Here is a 25,005-nt window from a genome sequence, read left to right as displayed (position 1 = left end):
TCAAAAGCTTTCATGTCCAAACCTTGTCTGTGGAGCCTTTCAAATATTTGCCCTTCAGAGTCTTCGGCCTGGGCCGGTGCTGCATGGGAAATGCTCCTCTACACCCGCAGGAAGAGTTTGGGTCACTTGTTGGGGCATGCTGCAAACCAGCTGGTGCTCAGGCTCCCGCCTCCGGTTTTCTTCTCCGATACAGTTTTGGATAAAAGTCTGAACCTTTTCAACTGGTCTGAGTTTTCCACTTAGTCTTCTGAGTGCTGCAGCTGCTGTGGGAGTAGAGCCTCTGTTACACACCTCCATGTGTTCACTCCCTTCCTGGAGCCTGGTGGGTTAAAAGAGGGCAGGAAATCAGTGATGGAGAAGTCAGTGGATGTGATATACCTTGAATTCAGCAAAGCTTTTGATATAGTTTCCCACAATATTCTTGCCCATAAGTTAAAGAATTATGGATTGGATCCATGCACTATAAGGTGGATAGAAAGTTGGCTTGATGGTCAGGCCCAACAGGTAGCCGTGAATGACGTAATATCTGGATGGTGGTCAGTTTCAAGCCCCAAGGCTCGGTTCTGGGGCCGGTGTTGTTCAACATCTTTATTAGTGACCTGAATGAGGTACTAGATTGCACCCTCAGCAAGTTTGTGGATGACACAAAACTAGCAGGAGAGAGGTAGATACACTGGAGGATAGCTCGAGAATCCAGAGTGACCTGGATAAATTAGAGGATTGGACCAAAAGCAATCTGATGCGATTCAACAAGGAGAAGTGCAGAGTCCTGCACTTGGGACGGAAGAATCCCAAGCACTGTTACAGGCTGGGGACTGACTGGCTCTGCAGCAGTACGATGGAAAGGGACTTAGGGGTTCTGGTGGATGAAAGGCTGGATATGAGTAAACAGTGTGCCCTTGTAGCCAAGAAGGCTAACGGCATACTAGGGTGCATTAGGAGGAGAATTTCGAGCAGACCTAGAGAAGTGGCTGTTCCCCTCTGGTCAGCACTGGTGAGGTCACTTCTGGAATTGTGTCCAGTTCTGGGCCCCCCAATATACAAAGGATGTGGATGTGCTGGAGCAGGTTCAGCAGAGGGCAGCAAAGATGATGCGGGGCGCGGGGGTGGAGCACAAGACCTGTGAGGAGAGGCTGAGGGATTTGGGCTTGTTTAGTTTGCAGAAGAGAAGACTGAGGGGTGATTTAATAGCAGCCTTCAACTTCCTGAAGGGGGCTCTAAAGAGGATGGAGAGAGGCTGTGCTCAGTGGTGTCAGACGGCAGAACAAGGAGCAATGGGCTGAAGTTACAGAGGGGAGGTGTAGGTTGGATGTTAGGGAGAGCTACTTCCCCAGGCGGGTGGTGAAGCACTGGGATGTGTTGCCTAGAGAGGTGGTGGAATCTCCATCCCTCCAGGTTTTTAAGTCCCAGCTTGACAAGGGCCCGGCTGGGATGACTTGGTGGGGGTTGATCCTGCTTGAAGCAGGGGGTGGACTAGATGACCTCCTGAGGTCCCGTCCAGCCTTATGGTTCTATGCGGAAGGGGGTAGATGTGACCCACACAGATCAGGTGTCAGCTCCTGCCAGTCCATTTGCCAATGAGTCCCTGAGAAATGCCCAGTTGGGGGGGTCACCCGTGTGTTAAAATATTAGAACTTTACAAATGTGCTTCAACTTTATGAGGTGCTCATGAGCTGTGGCAGCACCAGCCTCACCTTTTGACAGCTGGCGGCCACTTTGCGAGGGAGACAGGAGCATCTGTGGCCGTGTAAATCCACTCCTGGGAGGAGGACTAACGAATGCAGTGGGGTCATAGGCTTTTGTGGCAGCGGGCGAGGCCCCGTCCTTCTAAAGAGCACTGTTGCAGACCGAACTTGTGGCCCGCCCCATGAAATAACCTCATGACTCCCCCGAGGTTAAGAACTCTGGCCTACATGAAGTGCTAATCGCCAATGAGGGAGGAGGCAGGAGACGCCCCTCAGGAGGCGTTGTAGCTCTCTCTGCTGTGTGGACTCTTTTTGGGGCAACTTTGTGGGCATAAGCAAGAGATCGCCAGCTGCTTCCCCTGGCTCAGCCCCGCAGGACTGGAGGAACTTAGCGTAGATGCTACTATTTTTGTGTGTGTCCGTGTCCGTCCCTGCTTCCATGTTGTAAGTAACTCCCCTTTTAATAAATGGTTGTATAAAAAGACTCAAGGGCTCAGGTCTTCAGTGTTGCTCAGGTCAGGGAGTTGGGGGTGTGTGTGTGCAGGTGTCAGGAGGGGGTGGGGAGGTGTGCGGGTGGGCTCAGGGCAGGAGGTGGGTGATGTGGGGGGAGCTCGGGGCAGGGGTGGGTGCAGCTAGTGTGGTCCCCCTTGGGCTGCTGCGGGCAGGCCATGCTGCCTGGCCAGTGACAGCCGCTCTCCAGGGGCGGCAGGGGCCACACTACCCAGCCACTGGTTGCTCTGCGGGCGGCGGGGGGCTTTGCTGCCCAGGTGGGGCTGTCCGTGGTGGCTGGGGCCACGCTTGCTGCCCAGCTGTGACTGGAAAGGGCCCAGCTACCCCGCCTCTCCCTTTCCCGTGGGACGCAGCCGCAGAGCGGGCCCAACCAACCGCTGCCCTCGGCTCCAGGGAGCTCCTGGTCTGGAGCGAACCTGCTGCGAGATGAGCTCTCAGCGCTGCGGGAGGGGGGATGAGGAGCACGTGCTCCCCAGGCAAAGCTCTCAGCCTGGCCGGGCCACTGGCTGCTTTGCCATCTTCATGGAGCTCTTTCCCGACTTCCCAATAGCCATCGTCCTAGCCTTGCTCCAGCACCCAACAGCAGCACCGGCCTGCGGGGGGGAAAGGCGCTGGAACTCTGCCCCCCGGCATGGCCTGTCGCACTCTTAACCTGCCCCCATGCCCCCACCTTGCCACAGCCTTAACTGCCCCCCCCACCACCCTGCAGCCTTAAGCCCCCCATCCCCTCCCCACCCCTACCAGCCTTAACCCCCCCCACCCACGCTCCACCACAGCCCCAGCCTGCTGCCAGCCTTTAACCCGTTCCCCCCAAGCCCCCCCGCCAGTGGTGAGCAGGATGCGGTTAGTCAGGCGACTATCTCGTTCCGTAACTGCGGGGTCCAGCAGTCCTGCTCCGAGTTTATTTTATACGTAACTCTTTGTTTCCGGCACGTCCCCTCGGCTTTGTCAGCCAGAGCCTGGATGTCGCTGGGGGCGGCCGTACGAGCTGCGCGTTTAGCAGAGCGCCGAGGCGAGGTGGAACTGGGCCTCTGGAAACGGCATCTGGAAGTAAGGCAGGTCGCCAGCTGAATGCCCAGAGGGCAGCGTGGGCCTGTTGCTACCCTGCAGCGACTGCACGCGAGGGGCGGATGGTCGGGAGTTGTCACCGCCCTGGGGAGCGGCCCAGGTAAGTACCATATCCAGGGCGTGCCGTGGTTCTAAATTACAGCTCAACGCCCCCGCCCAGCGAGAGGGACTGAGGGGAGGAACTGGGATTGTGAAGGGCACCTGAGTCCCAGCACGGCGCAGGGGTCTGCTCTGTCGTGGCTGAGAGCTGGGCCTGAAGCCACAGTCCAGCCCCAGGAGACTAAAGAACAGCATTTCATGTTGCACGTACCCAGGTAACGAGCCTCAGCCCCACTGCTTATATCACGACAGCGTCTTTCTGGCAGAGCCATTTGAACTCGGCATCGCATGTCTCCGACTGCAGCCGGCTGCCTTTTACGCACCCGCAGCTGTTCGTGGCGGCGGAGCCTGAGATTGAGAAGCTGCAAAATCAAAGACCGAGGCAGCGTCACTGCAGGCCCTGGAACAAGGACAGGCCCAGGGGCCGGCCAGTCCCTGCCCTCCCCTGGGAAGTTGGTGCTGGTGTCTCCCTTCCTGTGTGTAGGGCCTCCTGGAGAGCTGCAGGTGAGCTCAGCTCGGGGCTCTCTGGCAAGGACCACCCCACGCTGACGCCAGGGGGCAGCGACCTGGCGCTTGTTTATTGCAAGCGGCCCCGGTGAGCGCCCAGACCCGAGTGGTGGGGGCGAGGAGACGCCTGCCGCAGGAGCAGACGGAGTTGCCCCGATGAAGGGGCAGGAGTGGAACAGGGGTACCAGAAGGGGAGGGGGCCGGGGTTGGGGTTTTTCAAGTGGACAGGCCTGGCCCACTCCCCTTCCTCTTTCAACCAAAGCCCCAACCCCTCAGCCTGGGCAATGCGGGGAGCCACAGACCTGCCCCAGGCGGGAGGCGCCTGACAGCAGCCCCCAGATTTTGTCCCCACCCCGGGGACTCCTGGCCCAAGGCAGGAGCTGATGGAGGTTCCCTGTGCAGCTCTTACTAGGGGGCTGTGGCTCTGCAGCCCTGCACCTGGAGAGAGCCAGGCAGGAGCAGAGCAGGTGGCTGTGGGAGCCAGGGCCCCTCCCCCTGCCCTGGATGGCAGGTCTGTCAGGGACACCCTGCCTGGGGGCTACTCATGGGGAAGGTGCTCAGGCCCACTGGGGGAGGGGGGCAAAGGGGGCCCCAGGCCCAGTGTTTCAAAGGAGCCTGGCACTCTAGCTGCCGCCCCTGCGTCTTTGGCAGTGGCCAGAACTCGGAGCCCCTTTGAAGGGCAGCACTGCCCCATGCAGCTGTGAGGCGGGCAGCATGGTCTGGGCAGGGTGGAAGGCTAAATGCCCTAGGCCCTGCCCCTTCTGCCCTAGGCCCTGCCCCTTCCCTTCTTGGGGGGCAGAGCTGGGCCCATCTCCCACCTTGCCCCAGGGCCTGTGGGGGCTGTTGGCCCCCTGGAGGTGCCCATCTTCATGGAGTTCCTTCCCACAAGTGTCACAAATAAGCCTTGGTTCATGACCCCTTCCTGCTGGGCCAGGAGCCTCACTCAGGCATTGTGAAGCCTAAGGGCTTTCTTAAGGCCTAAAAATTAGGTGCTCAGCATTCCAGCACCTGCCTGCCCTTGTACCGCTAGCCCTTAGCCCACCCGCCGCCTGGGGGTGAATGAGAACACAAGACCAGCCAGGCTGGGCCAGACCAAAGGGCCAGCCAGCCCAGTATCCTGTGTGCCGACAGTGGCCAGTGCCAGGTGCCTTAGAGGGAGAGAATGGAACAGGGGCTCATTGAGCGATCCCTCCCCTGTCGCCCGGCACCAGCCTCTGACCGACAGAGGGCAGTGGGCGGTCGCCCATGAGCTGGGGGCAGAAAGCTGACAGCTGGACATGTGCTGATGGAAACATGCAGGGTTGTCAATTGCATCCCGCTCCGAAAGACCAGGACGGGGCAACGTGCATCAGATTCGGGCTGGCTTCCCCCAGCTGGACTTCTCCAAGGGGAGTGTGGAGGTAACTGATGCCACATGCATTCCGCTTCTGGCATCAGACTACCTCACCCCAGCGTAGGCTAATCAGAAGGGGTATTTCTCCAGGGGACTCGGGGGCAAGGCCACTTCCGTGCTCTGTGCAGCCATGTAACTGCTGACAAGGAGGAAGGCTGTACCCTACGGTTCACCAGACTGGGGGGTCTTGTGTGTGCTCGCCTTGGGATGGTCGTTTACAGCCAGGCATAGGAAGGGTGCCTGTGGGTAAAAGGAGCCATGGCAGGGCTCTGTCCAGGGTTAACAAGTAAAAAGGCCCCGCTGAGGGCTGCTGTGCTGCAGGCTGGAAAGAAAGCATTGAAGGAGCGGTGGGACAGTGAGAAGAAGGGGTGCAAGCAGAATGCCGCACTTCAGAACAAAGCCAGGGGGCAGCTCTTAAATGGGGGGCCCCAAGCTGGCACCCTCTGGGTGCAGCTAGCTCTGGACTGGAGCAGCTGCAGCAGTGGCACCCTGCAGCCACCATCCCAGCAGTTTTCTACGTGTCCCTCCTTCCGTCACTGCCTGTAGCCAGACAGAACCCCCCCGCCCCCCTGCTCTACTCCATCGGGCCTTCCCTAGGTGCTTCAGAGCCCGAAAGGGTTAAAAGGAACAGCCCAGCCCTGGAATGGCCCAGAGCGCAGATGGGCTTATCTGAGCCAGTCTTTGAAGCTCCCGGAGCAAAGCTAAGAACAATGGGTTAATTAACAGCCAGGCCTCGGACTGCCCTTGGCTAATTACCATCAAATGATTCACCAGGACACTTGTCCCAGACAGGAGGAAAATCTCCTGGCCCATTAAGACACAAATGCCCTCAATTGTCTACCTCACAGGTGTGAACTACGCCCTTGGATGCCCTGTGAGAACCAGCGTCAGACACTTTAATTCAATTACACCAAGACAGAAGCCTGCGTGACCCAATGGGTATAAAAGAGGGGTCCAGCAGACCCCCTATTTGAGCTCCAATCATCTTTCCTGCCAGACAGGAGGGTGGGGGGGGGGTCTCCCCAGGTTCCCGGGACACCCGACTCCTGGAGAAAAAAGGGACAAAGGATTTCTCCCCCAGGGATTGAGAGAAACTGGCCAAGCCACGTTGGAAAGGCAGGGGTGAGAATAAGACCTGCTAGGTATTTTACTTCTCATTTCTTTTGCGGGCATTTCACAAGTCTAGATCTATGAACGAGAGTGCATGCTAGCTATTTGTAATCAAAGTGTAAACCTTGCAACGATTGTAACCACAAGAGCTTAGCTCCCTAGGTAAACCAACAAAGCAACATTGTAACAGTAAGAGACTAACGTGTTAGATAAATAAAGTAATTAAGTGGTAACCTGACTCCTCCTGTTACTGTGCAAAACTGAACACAAAGCAAAGAACCCAGCTGCTTTTCAGCGGCTCTCAGCCTCAGCACTAGTGAGCTCTGCCCTGGCAGCTGAAATCTCATATTAGTACCAGGGCATAGTGGCATCTCACCTGACCATCGGCTAACACTGCCATCACGGTTTCAGCACCATCCTGGCCCCAGTTGGAAAGCATTGCATTGCACACCTGCCCCTTCAGCCCTGCAGCCTCCTACCAGTGCTCAGCGGCTGCCCGCATGCAGCTTAGCTCTGCCGAACTGCAGCACCCCTTGCGCAGCACATCTGCTGAGAGGGCTGCGTAGGATACCTGGATGTGTATAAATCAGTAAACGTGCCAGAGCCTCAACCTCTCCCCATCCCCTCACTCTCCTCCCGCAAAGCACAGCTGGGGAACAGAGCGGTAGCCGTGTTAGTCTGTACACAAACAAAACAAGCCAGCAGAAATGTACCGCTTCAAAGACTACCCAAAGCACAGCAGTGTGAGGCTGCATGTGAATTCTGTGCTTGTCGGTTTTAATAAATGACATTCCGGGCTTTGCAAGCAAGCGTTAGGCCATTGCATGACCCCGCAAGCACACCCCAGCAAAGCAGGGGGTAGCCATTGCATGAACCCGCAAGCACACCCCAGCAAAGCAGCAGGTAGCCATTGCATGACCCCGGCAAGCACACCCCAGCAAAGCAGAGGGTAGCCATTGCATGACCCCGCAAGCACACCCCAGCAAAGCAGGGGGTAGCCATTGCATGACCCCGCAAGCACACCCCAGCAAAGCAGCAGGTAGCCATTGCATCACCCCGGCAAGCACACCCCAGCAAAGCAGCAGGTAGCCATTGCATGACCCCGCAAGCACACCCCAGCAAAGCAGCGGGTAGCCATTGCATGACCCCGCAAGCACACCCCAGCAAAGCAGCGGGTAGCCATTGCATGAACCCGCAAGCACACCCCAGCAAAGCAGGGGGTAGCCATTGCATGACCCCGCAAGCACACCCCAGCAAAGCAGGGGGTAGCCATTGCATGACCCCGCAAGCACACCCCAGCAAAGCAGCAGGTAGCCATTGCATGACCCCGGCAAGCACACCCCAGCAAAGCAGGGGGTAGCCATTGCATGACCCCGCAAGCACACCCCAGCAAAGCAGCGGGTAGCCATTGCATGACCCCGCAAGCACACCCCAGCAAAGCAGGGGGTAGCCATTGCATGACCCCGCAAGCACACCCCAGCAAAGCAGGGGGTAGCCATTGCATGACCCCGGCAAGCACACCCCAGCAAAGCAGCGGGTAGCCATTGCATGACCCCGGCAAGCACACCCCAGCAAAGCAGCGGGTAGCCATTGCATGACCCCGCAAGCACACCCCAGCAAAGCAGGGGGTAGCCATTGCATGACCCCGCAAGCACACCCCAGCAAAGCAGCGGGTAGCCATTGCATGACCCCGCAAGCACACCCCAGCAAAGCAGCGGGTAGCCATTGCATGACCCCGCAAGCACACCCCAGCAAAGCAGGGGGTAGCCATTGCATGACCCCGCAAGCACACCCCAGCAAAGCAGCGGGTAGCCATTGCATGACCCCGCAAGCACACCCCAGCAAAGCAGCGGGTAGCCATTGCATGACCCCGCAAGCACACCCCAGCAAAGCAGGGGGTAGCCATTGCATGACCCCGGCAAGCACACCCCAGCAAAGCAGGGGGTAGCCATTGCATGACCCCGCAAGCACACCCCAGCAAAGCAGCGGGTAGCCATTGCATGACCCCGCAAGCACACCCCAGCAAAGCAGGGGGTAGCCATTGCATGACCCCGGCAAGCACACCCCAGCAAAGCAGCGGGTAGCCATTGCATGACCCCGCAAGCACACCCCAGCAAAGCAGCGGGTAGCCATTGCATGACCCCGGCAAGCACACCCCAGCAAAGCAGCGGGTAGCCATTGCATGACCCCGCAAGCACACCCCAGCAAAGCAGGGGGTAGCCATTGCATGACCCCGGCAAGCACACCCCAGCAAAGCAGCGGGTAGCCATTGCATGAACCCGCAAGCACACCCCAGCAAAGCAGGGGGTAGCCATTGCATGACCCCGGCAAGCACACCCCAGCAAAGCAGCAGGTAGCCATTGCATGACCCCGCAAGCACACCCCAGCAAAGCAGCGGGTAGCCATTGCATGACCCCGCAAGCACACCCCAGCAAAGCAGGGGGTAGCCAGTGCATCACCCCGGCAAGCACACCCCAGCAAAGCAGCAGGTAGCCATTGCATGACCCCGCAAGCACACCCCAGCAAAGCAGGGGGTAGCCAGTGCATGACCCCGGCAAGCACACCCCAGCAAAGCAGGGGGTAGCCATTGCATGACCCCGCAAGCACACCCCAGCAAAGCAGCAGGTAGCCATTGCATGACCCCGCAAGCACACCCCAGCAAAGCAGGGGGTAGCCATTGCATGACCCCGCAAGCACACCCCAGCAAAGCAGCGGGTAGCCATTGCATGACCCCGGCAAGCACACCCCAGCAAAGCGGCAGGTAATTTTCTACTAAGTGGATCATATGGACCAGTCGCAGTCCCCCCCTGGTAACACAGCCTGGCACGCCCATGCATGCCAACTATACTGCTGTTAAGTATCAGACTGCTACCTCAAGGCACCCCTGAGCTTTACGTGTCTAGTTTGTGCTCTTCTAATAGGTGGGTCTCAGCTTGTTTAAACTCAGCCTAAAAGGGCTGAGCCCCAGCAGGCCGGCCCTGAGTGAAGCTTTCACCCCAGCCCTCACAGGTATCACGGAGGGCACAGCACATAGCTATAGCAGAGGACTGTTGTCATTGGCCAGTCCAGCTTTCTGTACAACTATCACCAGTGGCCTTGTCAAGGGTCAGATGCACAGTAGCGTCATTCTGCACCCACTTAGCCTGTCCTTGCAACTGTCAAGACTCCCAGAGTCTGGCTTCACAAGCCCCCGTAATGCACATTAAGAGCTATGCGGGTGTCTCCTAGTATCACAATGGGTATTTTGACTTCCCCCTGAGAGACCTTCTGGCCTGGAAAGAAAGTCGCCACTTGCAGTGACCTGAACAAGGCAGTGTGCTGAAAGCTCTCGCTCGTGTGTGCGCACGTCCGCGCGTCCCTTCTCTGCACCTTTCCAAACCAGTCCCTATTAATGCGCACGAGATGCTCATGGTGATCTACAAGCGCCTGGTGACCCATGGAGAAATACCCTGTCTGATTAATGGACACGGGGCTTGGTGGTTGGGTGTCAAAACTGGACTGCAGTTGCCAGCTATCACCCTTCTGCAGCTAGGAAAGTGCCTCTGTACAAAGCCGCCCACACCGTCACACCTGTTGCCCAGGTCAGTCGTTCAGAGAAGGGCGTGAGTGCATCGCCACGAGTCCAGCGTTCAAACTGCCTGGCGACGGAGCGGTGGCTGGCTGGAGTAGCCATCTCCACGTGCGTCTGCTCCAGCAAAGCAGCGCTCGCGCTCGGGTCCTGGCCCCGCTGGGCGGGGGCGAGCTCATCACACAGCTCCGTGAAAGCGGCTTTTTCCATCCAGCAGGCCCCGCTGCCCATGCTCAGCCTCCCAGGCTCGACTGACGAGCTGAGCCCCCCACCACGCAGGGCTCATTCCCCAAGCCCAAAAGCCTCAGGCCACTGTGTTCAGCTCCTCCACAAATGCCACAAGGCAGCTCGTGTTGGCAGTCAAGAGTAGTGGTTAGTGCATCAACTGCCTGGGGTTGGGAGCTCAGTCCTTGAGAGGGCCTTAAAAGGGCCTGGAGGCGGTTAGGTTTTATGAAAAAGGGAGGGATGCTCAGTGGTTAGAGCACTGGCCTCGTAACCCCAGGCCTGACAGTGCCATCCTTGAGGAGGCTGTTTAGAGGTCAGGGCAAATAGATTTAAAAAAAAAAATTGCCTGGGAGTGGCGCTTGCTGCTGCCAAGAGGGCCAGGGCCTGGGCTCCCTGACCTCCCCAGGTCCCTCCCAGCGCTCCGAGGTGTGCATTGGTGTCTCACTAACTCGCCTGCCCTTTGTGCCACGTTCCTGAGGCCTGCCCGGAGCCACGAGCAGCTGCAGAGCCATTCCCGCCGACGGAGGAGGCAGCGCTCGCAGCAGCAAAGCTGCTGAAAGATGCGCCGAGGGCGGGCAGAAGCTCAGCCGTTGCTGGGATGCTAAGCGGCCCATCCCGAGGCGTTGGGACAGGACCCAGGCTGCTCTGCAACCTCCCTCAGCTCCCCCACTTTCCTAGGAGCAGCGGCTCAGTGTGACCCTGCCCGCGGTGGTGCCAGAGAGAGATCGGCACAGTTCTCCCTCCCCCCATCTGAGCCACGAGCTGGAGGCGCAGAACGCAGGAGAACCCACCCGCAGAGCCCAGAGAACGGGCTAAGGAAGATATTTGAGGGCCCCCCTCTTACCCAGGTCCCCCCACTGGCACCACAGGGCAGAGACTGGGGCACTGGCTGGTGAGCCCCTGGCCTGGCAGGAGCAGTAGCCACACACTGCCATTACAAGTCCCAGCCTTCGGCTGCCAGCCCAGAGGGGCTGGTGTGTGACAGAAGCAGGATGGCTCAGTGGTTGGCCCACAGAGCTGGGGTCTGTTCCCTGCCCTGGCTCCCGGCCACACTCAGGGCCAGCCAGTTAAAGTGCTATTAGGCACCTAATGCCCTGTAAAGTAGATGGGCACCAGGCACCTAAATGTCTTTGTGAAGTCCACTCAGCCCCGCTGTGCCTCGGTTTGTCCATCTGGAGCATGGGGATAATAGCTCTGTCCTTCATTACAGGCAAGTGAGAGGATAAATACAGTACAAGGGGTGAGGGGCTCGGATACCAGAGCCATGGGGGTCACAGCAGCCTAAATCCACACCTAAGGGACTGGCCTGTGCAAGGACGGGGCACATGGCTGGTTCCCCCCACCCCAAACTCCGGCAGCTGGCAGCACTCACCGCTCTGGCTCCAACGGGGAGCCGTCCACCCAGGCCCACCGCCCCTGGGCAGGTGCCAGCCGAAGTCCGACCCAGAAGTAGCTGGAGCCGTGGGTGACGTTCTGAAGGGAATCCTGCGAGGTGCAAAGCAGAGGGGGTGAGGGGAGGGGCCCAAACCCCTTAACACGGCTATTAACTGCCTGCGCTTGGGTGTTCGCCCCAGGGCCAGCAGGAGAACCCCTCAGCACGCGAGCTGGTCCCCCTCTCGGCTGGCTGGGCGGGGCAACGCGGCTCCCTCCCTCCCAGCTAGTGCCAGGGCAGTCCTGGGTGTCGCAGTGTGACCTGTCCCTTGAAGGGAGTCCTGGGGCAGCTGCAACTAGGCGCTCCTGGAAGTGGGGGGGAGGGCGGTGCTCAGGACATGGTGGGGGTACAACAGTCCCTGCAAGCGGTTTAAGGGCAGGGTGGGCTGTGGGGGACTCAGGGCAGGGACATGAGAAGTGTTGGGTGGGGCGCAGGGCAGCGGTGGGGCTGTGGCGGGTGCAGGATGTCGGGTGGGGGTCCGGGGTGGAGGAGGGGCTCAGGGCAGAAGGCTGGGATGTGGATGGTGCAGGAGGCAGTTTGGGGGTTGGGGGGTGCAGGATGTCGGGTGGGGGTCCGGGGTGGAGGAGTCGGGGTCCAGGGTGTGAGGAGGGGCTCAGGGCAGAAGGCTGGGATGTGGATGGTGCAGGAGGCAGTTTGGGGGTTGGGGGTGGGGGGGTCAGGATGTAGGGGGGCTGGGGTGGAGGAGTCAGGGTGCAGGGTGTGAGGAGGGGCTCAGGGTAGAAGGCTGGGACGTGGATGGTGCAGGAGTCGGGGTGGGGGAGGCAGGGTTCCCTATAAGCTGGGCACTTGGACAGCTGCCCGGGAGCGATTCAGGTCCTGCCCAGCTGATTAGCAGAGTGGCACAATCACCCGCTGTGGGCAGTGTGTGTGAGAGAGAGAGAGAGAGAGTGTGGTGCACAGTCACACATCCCTTGGTGCACACAACAAAATTTATTCTGCCCCGGATGGACAAACTTGGAGAGACCCTGGTGAGGGCTCGGGGCGGGTGGGGGACTCAGGGCAGGGGTCTGGAGACAGGGGGTGCAGAGCATGGGGGGTGCTCGGGGCAGGGGGCGAGGAAGTGCAGGAGCCAGTGCAGGCTCTGGCTGTGGAGAGACTCAGAGCAGGAGGCTGTTGGGGTGTAGGCGTCAGAGCAAGGTCTGAGGGTGGGGGGTGCTCAGGACTGGGGGCACAGGATGGCCCCCCCATAAACAGAAAATCCCCAAGGGTCTCCCCCCCCCGACCAGATCTGCCTGCCTGAGCCACAGCAGCCCAAGCTGCTTCCAGCCCCTCGACCAGCCATCAGCCCCAGCCCCATGGAGCTGCCGCTCCCCAGACCCCTGACCGCCAGGTCAGCCCCAGCGCCCGGCCAATCCCCCCCACCCCAAATGCCAAGCCAGCCCCAGTGCCGGCCTCAGCTGGCGGCTCCCCGTGTGCCAGCCCCTCCCACCTCGAAGGGCCCGGCCCACCGTGAGCCGCAGGCTCTGCCTGCCCCCAGGAAGAGGGACGAGGAGCAGCGGGAGGTGGAAGGGGGCGGCCGTGGGGTTCCCCTGGAACGTCTTCCCTGGCCTCTTGCACCCAGCTCCCCGGGGAGGAAGGGAGCCCGGCTGCACTGGGTCGGTGACTCGTGACAGAGGCCTCTCTCGCTGCCCCATACGTTACGTTACCAGCTCCTCCTGGCTGCGGAGCACAAGCAGTCGCGAGCTCTTCCCTTCACAGTCCGTCCGGCTCCCCGCCCAGTCTTTGCTCTCCTTCGACAGCCAGTAGCACTGCTCCCCCCGCAGCAGCCAGTCCCTGGGGCAGAGTCTGCACCCGGCGCCCTCTGCAGAGAGATGGGGGCCTCAGGGCTGACCGCTCCCACCGCCGCCGGCTGGCAACGCTGGCTCAAAGGTGGCTTTCAAGGGCCCCTGTGGCATTTTGACCCAACTGGGGAAGTTTTGATTCTGGTGCCCGATTTGAATTGTTTCGCCCGAGGGAGGCTCAGTTTGTTTTGTGGGGCGTAAATCAACACTTACCCTGAACATTTCCCGCACCCCCGGGGAAAAGAGGCAGGCTTCCTTCACAGGGCGTCGGCCTCTCTTTTCCTCTGTTGCGGGGTGTCGGTTCCCGTTCAACAGCTCGCTGCCGTTCCACCCCCAGCTGTGCAAAACCTTCCCATGCAACGTCCTCGCAAGGGCTCTTTGCAGAGACGCTCATGCAAAGAACACGGCGCCTGCAGGCCAGGGCTGAGGGGCGCTGGCAGAACGGGGAGGCCAGAGAGGAGAGAATTCACAGGGAGCCTTTACACAGAGGTGGGCTCTCACTGAAGAGCTGCTCCAACTCACTCACAAGCTCTGGGCTCTACGCGGGAATCAGTGGGGCAGGATTTGCCTCGGGACGGGTGTTCACTGAGGTTTGGCCACATCAGAGCATAGGAGCTGAACAGAGGCAGGCGCGGCCTGTGCTCTGAGGGGCAAGGGGGGGGACAAATAATGCTGATGACCAAGGCTGTGGTAGAGGCCCACCGCCTACGAAGGCAGGTCAGAACCCAAGTTCCTCACCTTGGTATGGGGGCGGTGCTGTACAGCTGTTATCGCCATGGGCCAGCGGAGATCGCCAAGGAAGGTCCTCCTCAGGGGGTCACTGAGCACACAGGAGCTGCCACATGGGGCAGGCCGCTGTCCTTCGTGCTCGCACCCTACCTCGGGCAGTGGTCCACTCCCGGGGAGCGTGCGGAACAGGACAATTATGGTGTGGCCAACCCAACGTCCTGTCCCAGCGCCGGGCGCCTCTCGGGGGGGGGGGGGGTGTCACCTCCCTCCTCAGCTTCGCTATCATCATCCACGGAGCTAGTCCTTCTCCGACCCCGACCCCAGCTTTGGCCATCGGCACCCCCGGGGGAAACAAGTGCCGCAGCCCAGGTGTGTGCTGGGTGGCCAAGCGCTTACACCTGTGTTCACCCTGCCGCCTGTTCATGGCAGGGCTGGCCCCTGCTTCATGGAGCATGGGAAGGGTCAACAATGTCACGCTCTATGTCCCACACCATTCACATGACAGCACAGCCCCCACCCGCCCAGCTGGCTCGGTTCCAACAGGAAGAGCCATTTCCCAGGTGTCCGCCTACAGAAGCTGGTCTGTGGCACCAATCGTCTCTGTTGGCCTTCCCTGAACCTCTTGCGTTTTCATTACATGCTGTTTGAGATGGGGCGACCACAGCCAGATGCAGTATTCTGGGTGTATGGGCTCGAGGGGAAGCTGGTCCCATGGCCCCAGGATGGCGCCAGGCTTCATGCAGAAGGGGTGGGGCCAAATTCAGCCTTCCCCAGCCAGGCCTGCAGGGCATACACCTCCAGGGCTCTGATGGCAATTCAAAGGGCCCAGGGCTCTGGCCATTGCAGTTGTCAAGATAGATGTTGGAAGAAAAAAAAAAAAATGATGTTGAACAAAACCAGCCTCAGCACTGACCCTGAGGACACTACATGACACCAATTGCCAACCTGTCATCAAGCCATTAACCACTGAGGCTGATGATCTGGCCAGCTTCCGATCTACCTTGTAGTCCATTTAGTAGTCGGTTCTGGGGCTGGTGGTGTTCACCATCTTTATTAATGACCTGGTTGAGGGACTGGATTGCACCCTCAGCAAGTTTGTGGACAGCACAAAGCTCGGAGGAGAGGCAAATACGTTGGAAGGTAGAGAATGAATTCAGAGTGACCTGGATAAATTGGAGGATTGAGCCAAAAGCAATCTGATGCGGTTCAACAAGAAGTGTAGAGTCCTGCACTTGGGACAGAAGAATCCCAAGCACGGTTACAGGCTGGGGACTGACTGGCTCAGCAGCAGTACGATGGAAAGGGACCTAGGGGTTCTGGCAGATGAAAGGCTGGATATGAGTAAAACAGTGGGCCCTTGTAGCCAAGAAGGCTAACGGCGTACTGGGGTGCATTAGGAGGAGCATTTCCAGCAGATCTAGAGAGGTGGTTGTTCCCCTCTATTCGGCACTGGTGAGGCCATACCTGGAATATTGTGTCCAGTTTTGGGCCCCCCAGTATAAAAAGGATGTGGATGTGCTAGAGCAGGTTCAGTGGAGAGCAATGAAAATAATTAAGGAAATGATCTATGAGGAGAGGCTGAAGGATCTGGGCTTGTTTAGTTTGAAGAAGAGAAGACTGAGGGGTGATTTAATAGCAGCCTTCAAACTTCCTGAAGGGGGGCTCTAAGGAGGATGGAGAGAGGCTGTTCTTGATGGTGACAGATGGCAGAACAAGGAGCAATGGGCTGAAGTTACAGAGGGAGAGGAGTAGGTCAGATATTAGGACAAACTCTTTCCCCAGGCGGGTGGTGAAGCACTGGGATGTGTTGCCTAGAGAGGTGGTGGATTCTCCATCCCTGGAGGTTTTTAGGTCCCGGCTGGACAAGGTCCTGGCTGGGATGACTTAGTGGGGGTTGATCCTGCTTGAAGGAGGGGGCTGGACTAGATGACCTCCTGAGGTCCCCTCCAGCCCTAGGAGTCTATGATTCTATGATTCATCCAATCCATACTTCCTTAACTTGTTGGCAAGAACATCATGATAGACAGTATCAAAAGCTTTGCTAAGGTCAAGATATATCATGCTCACTGCCCTCCCCATGTGCAGAGAGTCAGTTATCACCTCTTGAGGGCAATCAGATTGGCCAGGCACGACTTGCCCTTGGTGAGTCTGTGCTGACTATTCCTGATGACTTTCCCCTCTTCTAAGTGCTCCAAAATGGATCCCTTGAGGATCCCCTCCATGATATTTCTGGGGCCTGAGGTCAGGCTGACCAGTCTACAGTTCCCTGGATTGTCCTTCTTCCCTTTTTTAAAGATGGCCACTGCATTTGCCTTTTTCCAATCGTCTGGGACAGACGTTTTCAAAGTTAATGGCCAGTGGCTCTGCAATCACAACTTCCATAGCACCCTGAGATGCATCAGACCTGACCCCATGGCTCAGTGTATGTCCAGCTTTTCTAAATAGCTCTCAACCTGCTCTTTCTTCACTAAGGGCTTCCAACTCTTTCCCATACATCCAAAGTATGGGAAGTTTTCAAAGAACTATCCATGACTCCAAAATCTCTGTTTTTGATGGTAACAACTAATTTAAACTACATCAGTGCATAACTCTACTTGGGGCTATTTCTCCCCAATGTACATTCCTTTGCATTTATCCATGTTGCATTCTACCTGCCATTTCATTGCCAAGTCCCTCAGTAACTCCTCACAGCCAGCTCTGGACTTAACTATCATGAAATATTGTGTGTTGCTTGAAAACTTAGTCCCTTCACTGTTCAACCACTTTTTCAACCCATGAACAAGTTCAACAGCACTGATCTCAGTACAGATTCTTGAGAGACCCCACCACGACCTCTCTCCACTATGGAAACCGACTGTTTATTCCTACCCTTTGTTTCCCATCAGTTGACCAGTTACTGACACTTGAAAGACCTCACCACGTCTGCTTAGTTTCCTTTAGTGCCTTTAGGGAGGGACCTTTGTCAAAGGTTTTTCTAAAAATCTAGGCACACTATATCCATTGCATCAGACTCATCCGTGTACCTGTTGACTACCTTGAAGAATTATCTTGACAAAAGACAAGTTAACGCTTCCCCCCAATGTACTGACCTACATGCCTGTCAATTCTGTTCCTCGCTGTAGTTTCCACCAATTTGCTCATCGCCAAAGTCAGGCTCGCACAGCCGTAATTGCCAGGATCACCTCTGGAGCCTTTTTTAAAAACTGGTGTTACATTAGCTACCTTTCAGTAGTCTACCTCTTTGCAATTCCAACAGTCTATGGGATTCTTCTTCAGCCATTTCTCTGAGAAGCACAACTGTTGAGTTTCACTTCAGAGGTGGCTGCATTTCAGCAGAGAGAGAAATGTTTCCTGAGAGTCTGAAAAACTCTCAGTGAGTCAGTCACTACAGAGATTATATTACATCATTATGAAAACTGCCTTTATGCTTTAGCAATGGGAGTTACTCTGACCACTAGATGCCACTGCTGCTCCTCTGTACAAACAGCTGAAATTATAACGGTTTTGCTTCGATTTCAAGCTCTTCGGGGTAAGAACGGTACTTTTATTATATTTTTGTACAGCACCCGGCTTCGAAAGTATGGCAGCTCACGACTACACTGAAAGCATTAGAGCACATAAAGAAAAAATATCTGTTTGTTTAAAAATCACCCTGTGGTCTGAACATTGTTTTCTTGCTGTGGAGTGGAGTCGATTGACCAATTGCCTTTTTCCAAAATGAATTCTCACAGGAAACTTGATTTTGAATTTTTCTAGTTTTTGTCGAAATAAGCTTCTGTCTCCTGAACGCTTTGGCTCTGTCTACACGAGGGAGTTTTGTTGACAAAACCTGCAGAGCGTCCACGTTACTGAGGTGTTCTGTCGACAGTAAATTGACCGAATGCGGCCCTTGTATTGATGGCGTTCTGCCTCACGGGTGACAGAGACCGCCTCTGTCAACAGAGATCGCCTCTCTGTCAACAGAGATCTGTCTACAGAAAGCCAGGCTGAAATGTCCAGCGGGGCTTCTGTCGACAGACAGGGTTTCTAGAACATAATGCAGCCCTGTCTGCCGTGCATCTGGGTGGCTGTTTTGTCGAGAGAGTGACTAGGCAGTTTGGCCACTCTCTGATGACAGAGCTGATTGCCATCTCGATCCGCTTTGTGGTCTGGCTGCAATCTGCAGACAGACATTTAGCTGGCTTCCGACAGTAGCTTCTGTCGACAGATCATTCTAGTGGAGATATAGCCTTTGACTAGAGAAACCCCAAAGTTTACTCCTCTCGTTAAACCCCTTTGCAATATCATTTTGGCAACGTTGCAATGTTTCGTGTTTTTATCACACAGACACGGCTCCAGCTCCTGGAGTCATGGGATTACATGTGAATCTCAGTTTCATTAAAGTCAGTTTCTCACCCTCACAAATCTGAGAAAAGCCTGACAGCACAACCCGAGTGCACTCGAAAGGCTCAGACACCAGAAGGCAAATATAAAGAATTCAGAATGTATATTTGTCCTAAAATCAGCCACTCATGATTTTTAGGGCTTTCTTCATGTCTTTTAATGCGTGGGGATTATTGCACTGGAGTAATGCACATAAAGGGTGTGTCTACACAGCAAAGTGATTTCAGAATAACAGCTGCTATTGTGAAATAATTTTGAGAGCCATCTACCCAGCAAAACCACTACTTTGAAATAATTTCCAAATAGCAGATGGCTTATTTCGAGTTCTGTGAGCCTCATTCTACAAGGTATGGCACCTATTCTGGAACAGACATTTCGGAATAGGGGCCGAATAGACAGGGAAAAAGGGCTCTTTTGAAATAAGTTGTTCCAGAATAGCTTATTCTGAAATAAGGCTGCCGTGTAGACATAAAAGACTGGTTGCAAGTGCCTTTATTTTAAGTGCTCCCAGGAGCTCTAATCTGAAATATGCTCTACTGTGTGGGGACACGCTAGTTGGGAATATGTTTTGCTATTCGGGGGCTTCCTTGTAGTGTGGACACATTATTCCAGAATATCTTATTTTGGAATAACAACTTCAGAATAAGCTATTCTAGAGTAACTCTGTAGTGTAGACATACCCAAAGGGGCCTCAGTTTGAATGAGCATCTGCTCCACTGTATTTCAAGCTGACAGCGTCCCTTTAATCCCGCGACTGGGTTTTCAATCTCAGGAGGAAAGCTGCAAACTCCTCAGAGGAGAGTGACTCACGGCATTGGGAGAGTAGGAGCTGTGGTTACCTGGGAAGCTGTGAGGTTGACACAGAACTGGTTTCAAGTGCGACCGGAACTCCTCCAGGCAGGATCTGCATTCAGCGCTACCGGCGAGCCTGATTTCACTGTTCCCTGGTGTGCTCAGAGTTCCTCTGGTCCCTCCTTCACAAGAGCCATGCAGCTGGGAAACTGCAAAAGAGCATCGGCATCAGTGGAAATCTCTTCTATTGCAGCTAATTAGGGATTAATAAAACAAGTGTGTGTGTGTGTGTGTGTGCGTGCGCGTGAGCGCATGCGGGGGGGGGGGGGGAAGTTAAAATCGTAGCATCAATCACAGCAAGGGTGAGAACAGAGGAGGGGCAAATCCCCTTGGTCCGGTAACAGTTTGACCTGCGTGGTGCTGTAATGCCCAGGATTTCAGCCACAGACAGACCGGAGTCAGGAATGGAATGGAATGGAATCATGGTGCCCTGTCAAGCCCAAATGGAACAGCGGGTTGGTGCTACTCACCCCAAGCCCCCATGACTATCACAGCTATTGTCAGGATGATGTTCCCAGCCCATCCGACCCCTGCAGCGATGCGATGCCACCGGGGACATGGAGAGGAACCTATGAGACACAAGGTTTGGAGAAACACCCTCAGAACCCTGTGTGAGAAACAACAATGAAACTTCATCTTCTCTGGAGTCTGCTGCAGCCACCTGACCTGGGCCTTCCACTCTGTGATGGGGTTCAGGGTTCCCAGGCTCTGCACTCCGTCTGCAGGCAGCAGTGACTCTCACTCAGCAGGAGAGCAGCGGGTTTATTAGCTGACAGGACACAGCGTTGTACAGAGGAGTCAGTGCAGCCGGCAGAGCACCCAGTCCAATTCATGCTGGGGAGAGGAGGCCCCGAGGGGCCCCCGGCGCCTGGGCCTTGCCCCCTCCTTTGTCTCTCTCTCTCCCAGCCCAGACTCCCTGCTTCCCAACTCCTAGCTCCAATTCAAACCCCTCAGGCTCCACCTCCCGCTTTGTCTGCAGCCTAGAGGTGTCACCTGGTCACCCCGGTTACCCCCAGCAGGATCCCCACACACCCTGTGAGACACACCCATACACACGTATCTCCCAGTACATACCACCGGGGCAGCTTTAACAAGGGCAGCTTCTTTTTCTACCAGGGATGGGTAATGAGTGGACCTCAGGCTGGACACGGACATGCATGTAAATAAAGCATCTGGCAACCTGGCAAACAGACCCACCCCTGCTCTAAGGTTAACAGCCAAATTCACACAGACATGACAGTGTCATTACATTGGCTGTAATCTTCTGAAATCCTTTACAAACACGTGGAAACTTAACTCACTCTCGTCTGTCAAACTATTCACTCGGGCAAAGGCTAGGGACTAGCTCTTTGCTACACTCAAAAGACAACTCACCAAATTTATAATCGCATGTACATTTTCACAGATACCTAATTCAAATCACTACTTTGAACGTCGCCAAATAACTGTTCTGGAATTATGACTAGCCAATAAGAATGGAAATAATTTTTGAGAAGTGAAAAATTATAGTCTGATATATACATACCCAGCACAGTGAGGCCCTCTGCTGCCTACCTAGGACATCTTAATACCATCATCTGTCAGATTTCATCTTAATTCTGGGGGTGGTTTTGTTTTCTGTCTTCATTAGAAAAGTCTGGTTGAATTTCATTTAAGATTTCTCAGGAAAATTATCTTGTAGCTTCAGATTAAAATGACCAAGATCAGGCTAAAAGGACAAGATTTGGGGGGAAAAAAAAATAGGAAGCCAACGTCTTCTGTCTATTGGAACCTGTTGTCCAATTTTAACTATGACAGGAAGTCAAAATTATGATTTCAGGATTTTAACAGCAACTTATGAGACAACAGGAAGTCCTGTGGCACCTTAGAGAGTAAGAGCTATTTTGGAGCATAAGCTTTCATGGGCAAAGACGCACTGCATCAGATACATGAGTGGGAGAGTTTCAGAGGAGGGTTTAAAGAAGGAGTCTCAGTCAAGGGGAGGGCCAGAGCTGACAAGGTCTGTTCAGTCAGGGAGGATGTGGCCCATTATCAGTAGCTAATATGGAGGTGTGAACATCACGAGTGGAGAAACTGCTTTTGTAACGGGCCAGACGCTCCCACCCTCTGTTCAATCCTTGGTTGATGGAGTCAAATTTGTGTGTGTTACCATTCAAAACATATGAGACAAGTTAATGTTAACTTCCACGTTAGCCCCTGAGCCTGCCAAGATTTCAGCATGGGTGTAACGTTAAGCCTGCGAGTGACGGCTTCAGAGGGATGGCTCATTTGCATACAGTTAAATATGAGCATTAGGGTCTGCAGGTGGGGGCCCTGGCCAACTCGCAGCACAAAGAGCTTTGTGGGGGGATCAGGCCCAGAGCTGTAAGACTGCAAATACAGCACTGGCGAGGGTCAGAGCACTTTCGTCACCACTAACAGTTTTAAAATCAAGGCAGGGTTTGGTTTTTATCTTTTATTGCTTTAATTGCATTTCTTTGCTTGTTTGCTTGCTTGTAAAAGCCACTCTAGGAGTTATTTGAGGGAAATTCTGCAACCTCTATTATAGAGGACATCAGACCCAATGATCACGGTAGTCGCTTCTGGACTTGGAACTCAGCGAATCGAGGGCCAGTCCTGCTGCTGGATCCGTGCCATGCAGGGCTGTCAGATTGTTGCAAACCGGCTGAGGGACGGGCAGCCCCTGCAGTGGGACCCCAGCTAGGTGGTGGGCAGAGGGACCCCCACAGGATCCCCAGCCAGGAGCGGGAGACCAAGGCTGGGAGCAGGGGACCCAGCAGCACTGCAGCTAGGAGCTGGCTGTGGCCTGAGCCCCTGCAGCAGCCTCAGCTGAAAGATGAAGTTTCCCCGAGAAGTCCTGTATCCCCCGTTTATGCAAAACCGTCCAGCGGGACACGGGACTTGTCGAGGAAATTCAGGACTTCCCTGCACATTACAGGATGCCTGGCAAACCGAATCACACATACAGGTCCGTCTGAGAGTCCACCCACAAGTCAGCTAACGGCCCAGTTTCCAATCAACAACACAGAATCAGTCGTCATCTTAGCCAAATTATACAGCTGCAGCTAGAGAAATAATCTGAAAAACCAATTCAGCTTCTGGATACTCTGACAGAAGTTTGAAGCAACTTAACTGACTTCTGTGGTGTTCCTCTGGATTTATACTGATGTAACCAACAGCCTCTTAAGTGTTATAATATTCCTCAAGAGTAGATCACATCCTGTCTGAAAATATTATCTTAAGTGCCTACATACAATTTAAGGACAGTTCACAACAAGAATTAAATTTCACTAGCAAGCCACATATCATGGTAGATATTACTGATATAAGAGAGACCAAAGTAAGAGCCACTGTCAAAATAGCAACTCTTAATAAAATTCTATCAGGCACTTCTGCAAGGAACCATTTCAGAAGTTGTATAATAATCCTGTTCGTTACACAAGGTGTAAGTGTACAGCAAGAATTTTGCACTACAATACATTTGTAGCTGTACTTAAAGAGTGAAAACTTACGAGGCAAAAGCAGCCAGAACAATCGCATAATTACAAGTATAATTGTAAATATATAGCATGTTTGCCAATAGCCCATAACACTTAATATGCAGCTTGTTCAGTGAGATTGGGAATTTTAGAAACACTTAAGTCATTTAGGAACTTCTGAACATTTTACCCTTCGTGTAAATCTGCAGCCTGACTGCACTTATGGAAAATATACTCTAAAATAATTACTTAAAATCTAAATTATTTTCCCCCACAGAGCCTTCAAAGTACCATTTTCAGGAGATTTCCAAATAACAGTACTTAGCTGATATCCTTTAAGTTCAACTGTAAGACACTGTTCTTTGCATTTGTCCGTATTCCTAAAACACGGACGCAGTAGCTCTTCACGGTCCCCACCTCTGCCATTGTCTTCTCCTGGACAGTCTCTCCTAACTCCTGGTTCTCCGTGCTTCAGCTGAACCATAGCCCGGTAACTCACTGGTTCTTCTACACTCAGATACGTATCGCACACCTCATCCCTGTCTTTAGAAAGCTTTCCTGGTTTTGTGTCCATTTCAGCACCCTACCCGGTTTAGAAAAATCCCCTTCATTACCTCTGTCATTCCCACCTCCTTTTGCCAGGTTGTTTCCCATTCCTCTTCTCCTCCTCTGGTCTCAGCACCTTCAGTTCCTCTCCCTTTCCTCCCTCCTCAGTTCCCTCTCCCTACTTCTACCACTACGCAAAGGTAGCAGACCCCCAGTACCTACCCTCTGTTACTCTCCATGACCCGCTGCAGTTTGTCTCCCTACCGAATTTCTAATTCCACACCTTCTCTCCGACCCCTGTGGCTTTCAGCTTCCTCTCTAACACAACAATTCAATTCTGTTCTCTGAGCCTCTCACATTGTTTGTCCTCATTCGTCCTTCAAGTTTCCCCATGTACTGCTCTCTGACCCCCTAACTCTAATCCACTACACTATGTATTGTAACAGAGAGGGAGCTGTGCTAGTCTATATACTATCAAAACAAAAAAGAAGTCAAGTAACACTTTAAAGACTAACACAATAATTTATTAGGTGTTGAGCTTTCATAGGACAGACCCACTTCTTCAGACCAAAGCCATACCAGAACAGCTATGGTCTGAAGAAGTGGGTCTGTCCCACACAAGCTCACCTAATAAATTATTGTGTTAGTCTTTAACGTGCTACTTGACTGCTTTTTTGTTTTGATAGCATTTTGACTAGCACGGCTCCCTCTCTGTTACTGTTTTCGGTTCTCTGCACCTTAACTATTGAGTCTGTTCTAGTATGACTATGGTCTGAAGAAATGCGTCTGTCCCATGACAGCTCACCTAATAAATTATTTTGTTAGTCTTTAAAGTGCTACTTGACTGCTTTTTTGTTTTTACACTATGTATTGTTACCTCAGTACTTAGCTGGGGTGCCCCAAACACGTATGAAAGTAGGAGGACAGGTGTCACACAAAGTACAGCTATATTTTCATGCTGACACATGCCTGTCACTGTTTTCTGTTGACACACTGTACCAAGGATCCAAAGTGCACCATATTACCTTAAGAGAATTCAATTGCCAAATCCTGAGAGAGTGATAAAGTATTTCTTTCACAAGAGCTAACTGCCGCCCTGTGTAAAGCACAGAGCTACTCCTTGGCTCTGGGCACAGTTTCTCTGAGTTATCTCTGCTGCAAGTCAAACCAAAACACCTTAGAAAATGGAACCCTAACACACGAGTGACGTACCGTATTGGTGCAAAAATAAGAAACCCGATCTACTTACTGAAGTGCTGAGATGGTTGCGGTGGCCTTGAAGAGGACCTGGCTCCAGGTAGGTTTAAATCAGCATATGTTATTTCTCCAGCCATGGCAAGTACAGAGGAAGGTTTGAGAGTACAGCAGGGGTTCTGTGCCTAAGAACAGTCTCCTGTGTACGTCTGCCCTCTGCTGAGCAGTAGCAGATTTCCAGTCTGCTCTGTGTAGGATCTTACTCATCGCTATGGTGTCTGAGAAACTTCTAGGCTACATCTACACTAGCACACTACGTCGAAGTAGCCTATGTCGACGTAAGAACATCGAAATAGGCGACTTCGACGCGTATTGTCTACACGTCCTCCAGAGCTGGTGCCATCGGTGTTCAACGTCGAAGTA

The 25,005-nt window shown here is 54.3% G+C and overlaps 1 protein-coding gene across 2 annotated transcripts; it reads right to left on the bottom strand.

Annotated features, from left to right (window-relative positions):
• Positions 1-179: 179 nt before the first annotated feature.
• LOC142004379 (killer cell lectin-like receptor subfamily B member 1B allele A) lies at positions 180-24,761 on the bottom strand. Of its 2 annotated transcripts, none has more exons than XM_074982002.1 (7): positions 24,638-24,761; positions 19,834-19,932; positions 19,351-19,512; positions 13,265-13,419; positions 11,538-11,650; positions 3,574-3,724; positions 180-319 (listed from the first exon to the last, which is right to left on the bottom strand). In XM_074982002.1, exons 1-6 carry the CDS (start codon positions 24,720-24,722, stop codon positions 3,601-3,603), a joined length of 738 nt encoding a protein of 245 aa, XP_074838103.1. In that variant the 5' UTR covers positions 24,723-24,761; the 3' UTR covers positions 180-319; positions 3,574-3,600. The 2 variants fall into 2 exon arrangements, with proteins under 2 accessions (XP_074838103.1, XP_074838102.1); XM_074982001.1 differs by lacking the exon at positions 180-319 and adding an exon at positions 3,143-3,239 and having other exon boundaries at positions 24,638-24,740.
• Between the last annotated feature and the right edge of the window lie 244 nt (positions 24,762-25,005).

This window comes from Carettochelys insculpta, chromosome 31 (genome assembly GCF_033958435.1).
Source record: "Carettochelys insculpta isolate YL-2023 chromosome 31, ASM3395843v1, whole genome shotgun sequence".
NCBI classification, from domain to species: Eukaryota; Metazoa; Chordata; order Testudines; family Carettochelyidae; genus Carettochelys; species Carettochelys insculpta.
The sequence above is the reverse complement of the archived record's forward strand: the minus strand, read 5'-3'. Positions and strand labels throughout refer to the sequence as shown.

Excerpts from the sequence above, each read along its gene's own strand:
- LOC142004379 (XM_074982002.1), bottom strand. The coding sequence starts at position 24,722 with ATGGCTGGAGAAATAACATATGCTGATTTAAACCTACCTGGAGCCAGG. Across the intron at positions 19,933-24,637 it reads GCAACCATCTCAGCACTTCA|GTTCCTCTCCATGTCCCCGG; the intron begins GTAAGTAGATCG and ends TGTGTCTCATAG. Across the intron at positions 11,651-13,264 it reads TCCGCAGCCAGGAGGAGCTG|GATTCCCTTCAGAACGTCAC; the intron begins GTAACGTAACGT and ends TGCACCTCGCAG.